We start from the raw sequence: 13,132 nt of genomic DNA on the forward strand, positions 1-13,132 counted from the left end.
TGTATCAAGACTAAATATCAGCAATATCAGCACACAAGTTAAAATAATAATAATAAAATACAGGCACTGAAATGGGTTTATATGACAGGTCTGAACTTTATCTCAAACTTGTATATAACTATAATCCAGTTCAACATATGTGTATAAAACTCCTGCCTGCACTCCCAGTAGTGCCATACCAAAATCGGTTTCTTCTGTTACATACTGTGGTGAACAAACAGTACAAGATCTGGTCTGCAAAGAATCCTGATCATCCCTTGTGAAAACTCAAGGTCACACCATTTATCATACAGTAGCCCTCAACCGGATCGTGGCGTATCCCTACAACACCCTGAAACTCATCCTTGGCCATCAGCCCATGCTGAGACCATTCACTAAGAGTTCTGTATGCTGATAGCACATCACCAGTGGTCATCCCATCACTGATCCCCACCCAAACTGTGTTACATTGCATCACAAAAAGTAGATCTCATGGAAGTATGCCATCTCCCCAGTCTGGTCTGTACCCATCATCTGTCTTAGGGGGATACAGCATTTTGATCCTTTGGTCTAGGCCTCCAGTGGTGGGATGAGCTGTTTCCATGTTAATCCCTGCTAAACCCCTTAAGTCATGAGTCTACCAAGGTGGCCTTCCTTGCCTTTATATTGCACTGTACAATATATTTATATATATGTATGCATCTGAAGATACAGGTGTATGTATCCGCACGCATCTGAACACCAAACATCTTCCAAAAGAAAAGAAAATGCTTGTCTGGAAAACATCTAATATGCAATTCTGAGGAAAGCTGAGGCACAAAGGACTTAGATTTAGCTGAACTGGGATAGAAAAAAATAATGGAAACTTTTTTGGCCAGAAACTCGATGTGGCTATCTTGCTTCTAAAACAAACGCAGGGCTGACTTATCAAACACCAATAGCATCATGAGGTAAAACTTTAATCTAAAAAGATAAAGCTTTACAAAGGGATTGTGTGGTGAGCTCCCTATAGCTGAATAGTCTAATCACTCAGCAAGTTGGTCTTATTAAATTAATAACTTGAAAATTAATTATTTAGCCATTACAATAGAGGTGGGAAAATCAGCCTTTACATTCCCAGGTGAAAGTATGAATCATCTCATAGGAAATTTTCTTCAAAGAATACATTTGTTTTTGTTGTATGGGAAGTGTTGGTGTTGTTTTTTTTTTAAAAAAAAGCAAGATAGCTTGACAAGTTTGCAAATACATAATATTAGCTTTATAAGACTATTTTTTAAGCTCTTGTTTTCGCTCTCATTGTTCTGTACATAAAGGAGAATAGTGATCTGCTTCTCTCCAGCCAAAATCATCTGAGTGATCAAAATGGTTTTTTCTTTGTAGTTTTTTAAAAAAGGAGGGAAATATGTTAGATTTACTGATGCTTTGCACAGACCAATTGTAAGGTTTTTTTCATTTCGATAATTTGTGCATTCTTTGATGTAAAAGATGTCAATTAAAAGCAAATAATTAAGGAAAATAGTAGCATCTGCTAAATATATGTTCATGTAAATGTACATGCTTTGCTGCTGGAGCTGAATGATCTCTGGCTCCATATTTATGTGAATCAAAAAGCTCCGTTACTATAAATTTTCAGCTATGTTGCATGCATGTTTTAGGCATATGATAAAGCTATCCTTTGAATCCACACTTCATGTGGATTTCTAGCCATTTAATGCAATTTGAATAATACTGCAAATGATGGGTTTCTTGAAATAGGTTTGCCATGCAAATAGTCCCTTTCAGTACAGTAAGGCTGTTGGAAGAAGGTAGGATTGGCTTCGAAGCAAATTAATAAATCAATTCTTTCTGCTATGTCTGTCATGCAGTAGTTACTCAAGATCTTTTCCTTCACTGAGGTGCTTCTACCCAAATTAAAGTCTTTGGGAAAGCAGTGGATGTGACTGCAGTTAACCTTCATCTTCCAACCATAGCTGGAAGTTATTGGTGCATTCCTACAGTACCCTCTGATGACTTGTTCTGCTCTTTCCAGTGAATTATTCATTGCCTTATCTCTGATTAAAGTTTTCTCTTTCTTTTGATCACAGGCAGTGGACTGGGAATCCGAGTTGTAGGTGGGAAAGAAATTCCAGGAAGCAGTGGGGAAATTGGAGCTTACATTGCCAAGATCTTGCCTGGGGGCAATGCAGAGCAGACGGGGAAGCTGATAGAAGGTAAGATAAATGCATTGCCAAAAAAAAAAGCAGAAAAGGACTGATAGAAGGTACGTTAATGGCTTCTATAGCCAAAGAGATTTGCCATGATGAGAATATTATGGTGTGTCTTCAGTAATATCTGCCAACATGCTGTCTGCAGTGGGGGTAAGATAGTATGGCTGGAGTCCAGCTGCGTATCATGGACGTATATCATCAACGTGGATCATGGACATGGTGTTTTGAAGGTCTTGACCCTGGCTCGATCATGTAGACATTTGTGTTTGGGATTGCTTACATTTCTTAGTTGCACAGGTAAAAACAGATCACAGATCCAGTTGGCTCTCAGTTACACCCACTAACTTTTTCAGAAATTCCCTAAAGTTAGACTTGACTGAATTTACCTGACCTAACTTTATTTTTCCAATTTAAGTTAGTGAACCAACCTGCCTCAACAAATGACAGAAAAAAAGAAGCATCTATAGAAAGGAAATTATTTTATCTACCATAGATATCTGTTTCAAGAGCTGGGGGTATTTTTTTCAGTCAATTGACTTTAAGAAAACTGCACTAGGCTACATATCATCCTCTAGGCAACTAAAGCTAGGTGAAGTGAATTTGACTTAGTTATTATTACATCTTCTAGGATTATTACAAGTGTGATAATTCTGTCTAATAACAATTTATTTCTATCCATGATCACATAAATGGTCTCTTCTCCATATAACTAGTTTCTGTTTCCTTTTCTCATATGAATATCTGTATGATCACCTGAAATGTCAGTTTATCCATGGACAAAAATAGAATATATTTGTTTCTAATTCATTCAACTATTTATTTTTATCTTTTTAATAAAGGCAGATATCCTGGAAAAAAATAACAAAAAGGAAAGAAGATAGGCAGAAAGAAAAAGAATAGTTCTCCCAGGCAGAACTTATTTCACATAAATTTTCTGAACAGTAAACTTGCAACAAAAGCTATGATTAAATCTAAACTAAAGTATTTTGGATGTAGAAAAGCTGAGTAAATTGTTTAAAGACTGTATTCAAAAATAATAGTTTAAATATGTTGTGGGTATTATAAAACAGTGTCACCTGCATTAACCCTGCTGCTTTTTACATCCTTGGTGGTTTCTTTGCCAATATTTAAATTATATATGTAAAAAGGTGCACAAACACCGGTGTCAATGAAATGATGTATCAACAAAAATATCTTCCTATTTGCCCTATAGAGTTGATTTTCCCATTCATATTTAATAGGTAGTATCTCACTCATCAAACATTAGAATAGTGCTATTTATTGCACAGGAATGATGAAAGAACCAACCTTAATTTAGTGTGTTTTGAAGCAAGTATTATTTGGGGTCCCTCCATACAAAAAAGTAGGTCCTTCATAGCTGTGCTAGATCATGCATGCATTGCTTTATTACCAAGCAGGTAAAGAGGAGTACATGGTTATTCAGCATTTCCCCAAGACTGGACATTTCAAGAAAGATGAGCAGTTACTGCTTTGAATTATCTCTGGTCTTTGCACTTCTCATCAGGAACTTCTCTGAAAATTAAATTTTAAATAAGTTCTTTACCATGTAGGAATATTTTAGCTGTGATCAAGAACGTCTTGGATTTACAATAACTACAGGGGAAGTTCAGGCATGACAGTTTTCTTTTCTGTCCACATAATGTATTTCAAAGGTTTATTCATATTTTATGAAAAGATGAACAGGACAGTAAAGTATTTATTCCTTTGTTCAATTCTCCCATCATATGATCAGTCATGTTTCTGATTGACCCTTATAAAAGCATCCTACACTTGGGTATGTTGGCATAAATCAACTCCATCAAAATCACGATACTTAATCTGTAGAATTGTCCACACAATGTCCCAAAATGTTTTACTATTGATGTGTTAAATGTTCTGTCATTCAGAGAGCAAAAATGCTTTCTGTAGAATGTACTGTTACTATAGTGTACAAGACAAACAATTCCCTTTACTGTCATTTACCTTGTCAATCTTGCCTTTATATCTAGTTTACTTTTTATGTTATTTTAGATGGCTATCATTGATCAACAAAGAATATTTGGCTAGTTCACTTTAGTCTTGCTTGTTTTCTGTAGTGGAAATGTGGCTGATGCACATTTAACTTCTACCCTTCAGAAGTGCTAAAGTCCATTGAGGTCTTCAGTCGTTCTCATATTGATCTGTGTAAATCCAGCCAAACTGCTAATGTTACCAATATTGCTGATATTGTTGTGTCTGAAAATAGAGGCTAGCCCTCATTTCCTTTTCAAGTTGTTTGCTGTCTGTCGCATCACATACAGAAAACTTTATATGTCATTAACTGTCAATGACAATTACATACTACTGATTGTATAGAAAACATGAGTCACTTTTTCTGCTGAAATGCTGTGTGACTTCAAGTTAGAGTATATACCTAGTCATCGAGTAAACTTACACTAATGTCATTGCAAGCTAATATCTTGACTCATTAGCCTTTCTAAGAACATGATTCACTGCAAAAAATCCTATCAACTTAATTAATTTCTCTAATTCTAAAACCAGAAAACACTGAGTCAGGTCTGAAAATCCTATCAATAGCATAAGGAGCAAAGATAGATCTATGGTGGTTGTGGAGGAAGCCAAAGTCCTACCTGCTGTCTCCATGACTGCATCTATGAAGACGTGACACACTTTAGAATACAGATAGCATTCCTTTCCTTAGGGAATAGCTATCCATAAAATTTTAGTCTATTGAAATAGTTTTGGAGGAGTCTTAGTGCTGAAAAGTTTATTTATAGTTCTGACTGGCAAATACCAGTCTTCTTGGTTCTCTCACCTTGAATTGCTTTCAGATGTCAAAAATATCTCTGATTCATCACTCACTGGCATTACAAAAACTGGAGGTGGAAGACTCATTCCACTGAGCTCATCAAGTGCAGGGACTGTGTCAATTTGATAGATGTGTCTGTGCTCCCTCTTGTGTTGACAGAAACAGTTCAGTTATATTGCACCTGGTAAATCTACTGGGTGAATGGCATTTCTGCCAGCATTTTTCAGAAACGGAAGAACCTAAAGAGCAGAAATAAAATATTAATGTGCGTTACCGACTGTTACAAATTTGCTGGATGTCCTCAGCCTTCAAGTTGTCTTGTCGGACCATTTCAACAGCCTGGGTGAAGAGCCTGGGAACTGGTAAACCGTGGGTGTCTTTGTTCCAAGTTTTCAGTCAGCCAGGCGTCCTGTGTTGCAGTGCTTAAGCCACCTGACATTCACCGACATGAAGAGATTCCCTGACTTCCCAGCTGCCTGGCAATTACAGAGAATGTGCATGGTCTGGAAGCTAATGGTGAGCTTGATTTGCGGTGATCTGAACTGTCTTTGCTGATACACCACTCAACAGCGACCATGACACTGACCAGATCTGTGTTAACTTGTCCAAGGCTTTATGGGTGCATATTTAGTTTTAATATGTATGCATCATTTCAATAACAGCTTTCTAAACTTAAAAATAGGAAAATCATATATAGTGAAGACAAAACCTCTTATCAAAAATAGTGAAATAGCACTCCCAGTTTCTGTTTTTATAGCAAATATAATGATGTAACATTTCTAACATAACATGGAAGGATGCCACCTACCTATGAGTCACAGACCTTCACTGTAGAGTTTAGCATATAAACAGCTCATGCTTGCAAAAAGATAGGCTATTCAATTTCATAATTTAATAAAAATACTCATCATACAGGGATATTTAAAGCTTCCCCATCCTGAAGCTGGTCCAATAATATTGTAAGAAAAACTACTGGATGTACACACAACAAAAGATAATGCCACCCTGTTGAAGCTTCTCAGAGAAGAGAAAATGAACTGCCATTTGAGAGTTCTGTGGTGGTTGATGCTGCCCTGCCCCTCAGCCCAAACCTTAGGCACTTTTTTTGATCTAGATTAGTAACTACTCCCCTTAGGATGTAAGAAACATTGCCCTTCAAAACACCATGAAGGTCCTCTATGAAGAACCACCTGCTGCCTGATCAGGCACCTGCCAAGAGCAGGTAAAAGCACATCCAGTGTACTCACCATCAAAGTCTGAAAGCTGATGATGAGTTCTTAAATGTACTCCGTATCTTTTAGACTTCCATTCAACTGCTAAGTTGCAGATGGGCCATTTTCCAAATTGATTGGTTGCCTTTAATTGTGCTGGAAGTTCCTCAGGCCACATGGTCAGTTCCCCTTAGGAGAGTATTTTGCATGAGTGGGTCTTTATTGGGAATGTCTGAGTTCTCTTTCATCTTTTAGAAAACAATGGAATCTCAGAACTTCAAGATGTCTTCAGGAAATAAACTGAAGTCACTCCATTCCTTTTGTCCCTATTTATGCACACTTCTTTTCCTTCTTCTGTAGAATGTCTTACATATTGTTATATATTCAAGTGTCAAAATTTCATTTTGACCTTTGGTACACAGCTCGCTCTCTAATGCCCTATACAAGGCCAAATAAATACAAGAATCATTCCTCAGATTAAAATTAAGAGCCTTCCATTGGACTGTTAGGGGATGGCAAAGCATTTTATCTCTTGAAGCCATGGCCCATGGCCACAGTGGCAAAGAGAACACTTCTTCACAGATGTTAAGCCAGTATGGGGTGAAATGTGTTCACTGATTGCCACCATACAGCTTTCCACACCAGGGCTGACATAAAAGATGAACAGGGTGTACCGAAACATCATGCTGTGACTGGTGAAAAAGGGCTACATCTAGACCATGGAAAGTATTTTCCACCCAAAACAGAATATGGCAGGAAAAGGGAGCAAAGAGCTATATGGATTACCTCCATGGATTTCAGGGAGCAGCCAAGCTCCCACCATCAGTTCTCAGAAAAAGGAGACAACTGTCAAAGGCCTGTCAGAAATCTGCCTTAACCAGAATGCTGTACAGCTCTCACCCATGGTGTGGACTTTGGCGTCTGACTTAGGCCACTTCAAGCATCCTGTAGCCTCAGGCTTCACAATAGAAGAAGATATACTGAGAGATTTCTTTGAAGATAGAGAAGAAAAAGCCAGGGCTCACTGGACCCTCACCTATATGGGTCCAAGTGTCATTACCACAGCTCTTCATTATTTCCAGGACAGGCAGTTAATCAAAATGAAAATTGTGATAAAGGTATAAGGAGTTATATATATGTATCTGATGGTAAAGAGGCAAGCTGCTATGTTAGGTGGAAATCTACTACAAAAAAACAAGAAACAGGTGACAACCCAGCAATGGTTCATCCCAACCCAAATACGAGAGCCTTATGTAGCAACTCTGAGTCTAGGGAAGCCTGCAAGTGAATGCTGAAAGACAGCCAACAGATTCATGGTGTGTGAGCAATCCCTCGTGCACAGTGAAGCCTGTATTATCTGAGGAAAAAGATCTTGAGTATTTATACTACCTACAGTGCCTCGTCTTATGTACAGGTGAATGTACATAAGGCTGATGAGCAGACTGGAGAGGAGCTGGCCAGTGTGGGGAGAAGATTGACTGTACTTTGCTAGTATAAGTAAGACGAATCTGGGCGTAAGCAATGTTGGATAGAGGCTGTTGGAATATTAGCATTGCTGTTTAATCTGCAAAGTATTTCCTGGGTTCTGGGCAGTAACATCTTTGAATACAAGCAGCTTGCTTAGTCCTCCAGGTAAAAGTGCCAAGTAGCCGTTTCCCAGAAGCTGTTTCACCTCAGGTGTGCCCCAGGGATGTAGGGGGTTTGCCACAAGTGGTGTTCCCCAGGGCTCAGTATTGGGACCAGTCCTGTTTAATGTCTTTATCAACGATCGGACAAGGGGATAGAATGTGCCCTCAGTACGTTTGCAGATGACACCAAGCTGGGCAGGAATGTTGATCTGCTTGAAGGTAGGAAGGCTCTACAGACAGATCTGGACAGGCTGGATTGATGGGCCAAAGCCAATTCCATGATTTTCTACAAGGAGAAATCCCAGGTCCTACACATGGGTCACTGCAACCCCACGTAACTCTACAGGCTTGGGGCAGATGGGCTGGGGAGCTGCCTGGTGGGAAAGGGCCTGGAGGAGCTGGTTGGCACCTGGCTGAACATGATCCAGCAGTGTGCCCAGGTGGCCAAGAAGGCCACCAGCATCCTGGCTTGTATCTTAAACAGTGTGGCCAGCAGGACAAGGGAAGTGATTGTCCCCCTGTGCTCAGCACTGGTGAGGTCACATCTCAAATCCTGTGTTCAGTTTTGGGCCTCTCACTACAGGAAAGACATTGAGGTGCTGGAGCATGTCCAGAGATGGGCAGCAAGCTGGTGAAGGGTCTAGAGCACAAGTCTTATGAGGAGCGGCTGATGGAACTGGGATTGTTTGGCCTGGTGAAAAGGAGGCTCAGGTGAGACGTTATCACACTCGACAACTGCCTAAAAGGACATTGTAGAAGGGTGGGTGTTGGTCTCTTTCTTTTCCCAAGTAACAACCATTAAGACGAGAGGAGATGTCCTCAAGTTATACCATGGTAGGTTTAGATTGGATATTAAGAAAAATTCCTTCACTGAAAGCGTTGTCAAGCACTGGAACAAGCTGCCCAGAGATGTGGTGGAATCACTGTCCCTGGAGGTGTTTAAAAAACACGTAGATGCACTGCATATGTCCATGGTTTAGGGGTGGACTTGGCAGTGCTGGGTTAATGGTTGGACTTAATAATCTTAAATGTCTTCTCCAACCTAAGTGATTCTATGATTCAATGCTTATTAGCCCAGTTCAATCCATACTGACACTCTGCACTATTTAATGATTCTATGAGTCTGTGCTCCCTTCATGTATTTTCAGAACATAAGTTTTCAATCATAACTCCTCAAGCTTTTAAGTCCTTGTCATCTTAAAGCATATTATTTACTGGCATTAGAAATACATGATTTATTTTAAGTCCTTTCAGAAGAACAGTGGGACATGCAACTGGATTATTTACCCATCCATGAAAGGATTATAGAGGAAGTGTTAAGAGCAATTTTTATGCAGCTGGTTGAAATGTTGTGGGCTAGTTTGGATAGTACCAAGTGCTGAATAACAAGACCAGAACTTCTTTTGCAAAGGTAGTAACATGTGTGATGGCTGTCCATCTTCTCAAAATTATCTCTTGTCATATCATAGACATGCTTTGCATGTTGCTTGGAAAATGCAACGTGGCTGGAATGGTCAGGGGCACCTAAATAATTAGAAAACCAGAACAGAAGCAGTAAGTCACTGTCCTTCCCCGTCCTCCTCTTGCCACACTTCTCTCTTATCCCTGAGTTAAATATGGGCTCAAGTGTAACACTGACTGATCTTGGTCATCTATCAGTGGGAAGTGCAGTAGGCACCAGATCTTCCTGAGTTTTAACAGGCTGTAGTGAGCGCTGCTTGCTCTTTAGCCAGCTAAAATTAGAAGCATTGATCGGGGCATCATAGTGAAAAGAGATTTTCCAGTCCCTATGAAGTTAGGGATAGTGAAGAGCCAGCATCCCTTCTTGAGTCCCTCTGGTAATTACACTTCTGGGAGAAAGTAGATAGCATGATGAAGCTGGAAAATGATGAAAAGAAATCAAAAGGAAAACAAGAAGGGCAGGAAAAATTCTGAAAAAAACCCCTTTGGATCAGGTCTTAAATTAACAGAAATAGTCTCACCATCCTGCACTTCATTTTGTAGTTTGACTGCTTTAATTTATTACTGCGCTGGGGAAAACAAAGAATTAACTTCACCCACTTCTGTGAGCATTAGTCTTTGTGATTTATTGTGCTGTTCACACTTACTCTGTGGGGTTAGAAGAGAACTTGCTCTCAACATATCCCCTGGGCTACAGGCTCAGGTTTATCTGTCCCAGCAGAAACTGACTTTATCAAAGGAAGTGTGCACAAAATAACAGGCGATGCCATAGCTCAGTCAAAAGCTTTGCCCTAAAGCTCTTTAGAAAGGACTTAATCTAAACAAACCCCTAAATGCCTCCTATCAGTTGTAAGTCTTCACTTGCGTTGTTGTGCTCCTGTAATCCATGTATTTTGTTCTGCCTTGTACTTTTTTCAAGTAAGTAAAAAGTAATAATCTGCAGTGTTGTTCCTGCTAATGTCTGTGGGCATTCAACATACAAGAAAATGTCTTTCAAATATTTTGAATTATTTATGGGTGTTTGTTTTTAAAGAGAAGGTCTATTCTAAAAATTAAGTTAATGGAAAGGCCACCTCAACAAAGTATATTACTCAGACGTTACAATTAACCTTGTATCTGTTGGAATGAAGAAAGGCAGGAAGAAAGGTTTCTCCTAGTGATTTAGCCATTTCATATGCAATATGGTAGGAGCTGAGTTGAAATGAGAGTTTACTTTGTCTGTGTGCTAAGGTGTGAGGAGGAAATCAGACCCACCCAGCAGGAATGAGAATTGTTTCAGCACCTGTGTGGGGATTACAGAGGGAAATGGGAGAAGAAAGACTTGCAGTATGACCGCTTGACGTGGAAATCTGTGAGAGCTGGTTACTGGAACACTCTCCACAACTTTATTTACTAAACCTGTTTTATGGCAGTTGAAACACACTTAGAAAATAATACTCTTCCCAATATAGGGCATCTGGTTTATGGAGATTTAATTTAATCTTATGATGGCAGAATGGTGAAACTGGGATTTTGCGAGGCTACTTTATTAGAAAAAATTTTGTGCACCTAAAATATCTGTTTCAATGAGAAATATTTGTTTCAATGAGCAATATCTGTTTCAATGAGATAAAGCAGATAATATGAGTTTGTAATGTTTCTGCCCAGGACCGTAATTGCTCTATATTTAATTTCCCTGCAATAAAAATCAACACTGAAAATAGCTATTAGAGAATAACTTGGATCTAGGAACTAGTTGTGCAGCTGGATAGACTGAGCTTTTAGGATCTTTTTTTATGTAATCTAAAGCAGAAGGTAAGAGAAAATTTATGGGGCACTTACAAATTTTTTAAAGCTATAAGAAAGAAGCATTAAATGAATACATATTAGGGCCATTAAAGATCTGGCCTCTTGCATAACATGTTACAGTTTTTTCACTCCTGCATTTAGCCTTGCTATGTGCCACATAAACTGGTATAGATTATACCTTCTTTATGATCAAGAACTCTGAAAATACCTTGAACAGCTAACTATTGCTGAAAATCAGTTTTGCTGGAAAAACCCTGTCATACAAATCGCACCAGGAAATTGGATTTGTAGTAATAAATAAATAATTTCATCAAAATATCTGTTTAGAGAGTTTTCTGTTTAGTCTTAAATAGGTAAGTCTAATTTATAGATACGAGCAAAATAACCTGCATGCTTCAAGCAGAGTAGATGCAAACACAGTCACTAGACATTTCAGAGGTAATGAAGTGGAGAACAATTACAAAGGTTAAGCTAAAAGCATTCATCAGATATATGACACAAATTGTGGAGGACCACTGGTAAAAATGTCATAACTAGCTTTCAATAACATTCCACTAAGATCATATTAGAAAGCACTATTAAGTATCGTAAGGTACTTGTAAGCTATACAATGTTAATTATCAGACGCACAGCTTTCGACAGCTGTTATTATTCAGGACCTTGATGGATAGTTCCTGTTATGAAGAATATCCAGGTACTTCTTGGAAAGAACCCTCATCCCTTCCAGGAAATGTGCCTGAAGCCCTGTCTCTCTGAGCACAGCAGAAACAGCAGTGGGCAGCGTTCTGAGCTTTCTTCTTGGCTCCCATGGGAACGTGCAGCTCTCTGCTATGATCCATGACCTGATCATGCACGTCGTGGGTGCTTTGATTTTCTGCCTCTGTCATTGACAGCTATCACCCGTCCACATGGTCGCAGTCTTCCCCTCTTACTCTTCTTGGTTAGTGCTTGCTATATTCTGACACTGGGAGTACTACTAAGATTCATTTGTCTCCATAAAAGACTTTAATTCCTTCTTTCATTATTTGTAGCATGATTTGTCCATTCTTACATCAGAGACGTGGCTGCAGGCCGGACATTGGCTATATTGCAGTATAACACTGGATTAAAATCAAATTGATGTGTACTTGTAAGAAGATGCAGTTGTATTTCCTGTTGTTCTGCTGCAATCTGGGTAAGCAAATACCCACTGTCGCTGAACATCTTGGAGGCAGCATGTTAGCTGTTTGCAAGTCACACTTCCCAGAAGTAAAGAGATTGACAAAGAGCAGATTTTCTTGCCAATGAAACTAGATACTGCAGCAAGCAGGCTTGCTGGAATAGCTTGTTATTTCCAAGCATTTTCTAGATAGGTGTCTGCACATTTGATTCTTCCAAGACTCTAAAGAATACTGTTAACAGTTATTAACAATTTACTGTGAAGAAAGAAGGGCTACTGAAAGTGGGTTGTCTCAGAGTAGTACATTATCTGTCTTTTAGATGGACTTCCCTCATGGTAATATGTAAAGCTTGGATGCAAATTTGGAATACTCGGTCACAGAGCTTCACTTTAGTGTTTTTAAAAGCAATTTGGTCACATAGATAAAGCCCATGTTTTCTAGTAAGTATCAGGTAATACACAGAGAGGAAACAGAGAAAAACAAGATATCTCCTAAATTACTTAAATTAAATCAACTGGTCTCTAGAAGTACCTAGGGGAAAAAAAAAGAAGAAAAAAAGCGCTAGAAGTTGTGTAATCATGTTATTCCAGAATTTTCCAAGGTTTTCTAAACACTTCTGAAGCATCTGGTATCAACTGTTTTGAGAGAAGATGCTGAACTAGGCTGTGCTGTGCTTTGACTTAATCTGATCTGACAGAGATTTTCTTATTCCATTGAAACAATAAAGGAACTTGAAGAACAAAAAATAATTTTCTGCAATCAGTTTTGCAATACAGTACAAAATAGGAATATTATGCAAGTTAATACAGAAGATGTTTTAGAAGTCATCTTAAACAAAGAAAAAAATCCTATGAGCACTCTCAAAAACTACATAAAGACTTAATTTCAA

The 13,132-nt window shown here is 38.8% G+C and overlaps 1 protein-coding gene across 4 annotated transcripts in view; it reads left to right on the forward strand.

Moving 5' to 3' along the window:
• PCLO (piccolo presynaptic cytomatrix protein) overlaps positions 1 to 13,132 on the forward strand; it is a 402,552-nt gene that overhangs the window by 269,114 nt on the left and 120,306 nt on the right. For all 4 annotated transcript variants that reach the window (XM_027790555.2, XM_055809070.1, XM_027790559.2 and 1 more), the window contains exon 10: positions 2,064 to 2,189. In XM_027790555.2, the coding sequence (XP_027646356.2) occupies positions 2,064 to 2,189 (126 nt within the window). The remainder of the gene's footprint in view (positions 1 to 2,063; positions 2,190 to 13,132) is intronic.

This window comes from Falco peregrinus, chromosome 6 (genome assembly GCF_023634155.1).
Source record: "Falco peregrinus isolate bFalPer1 chromosome 6, bFalPer1.pri, whole genome shotgun sequence".
NCBI classification, from domain to species: Eukaryota; Metazoa; Chordata; class Aves; order Falconiformes; family Falconidae; genus Falco; species Falco peregrinus.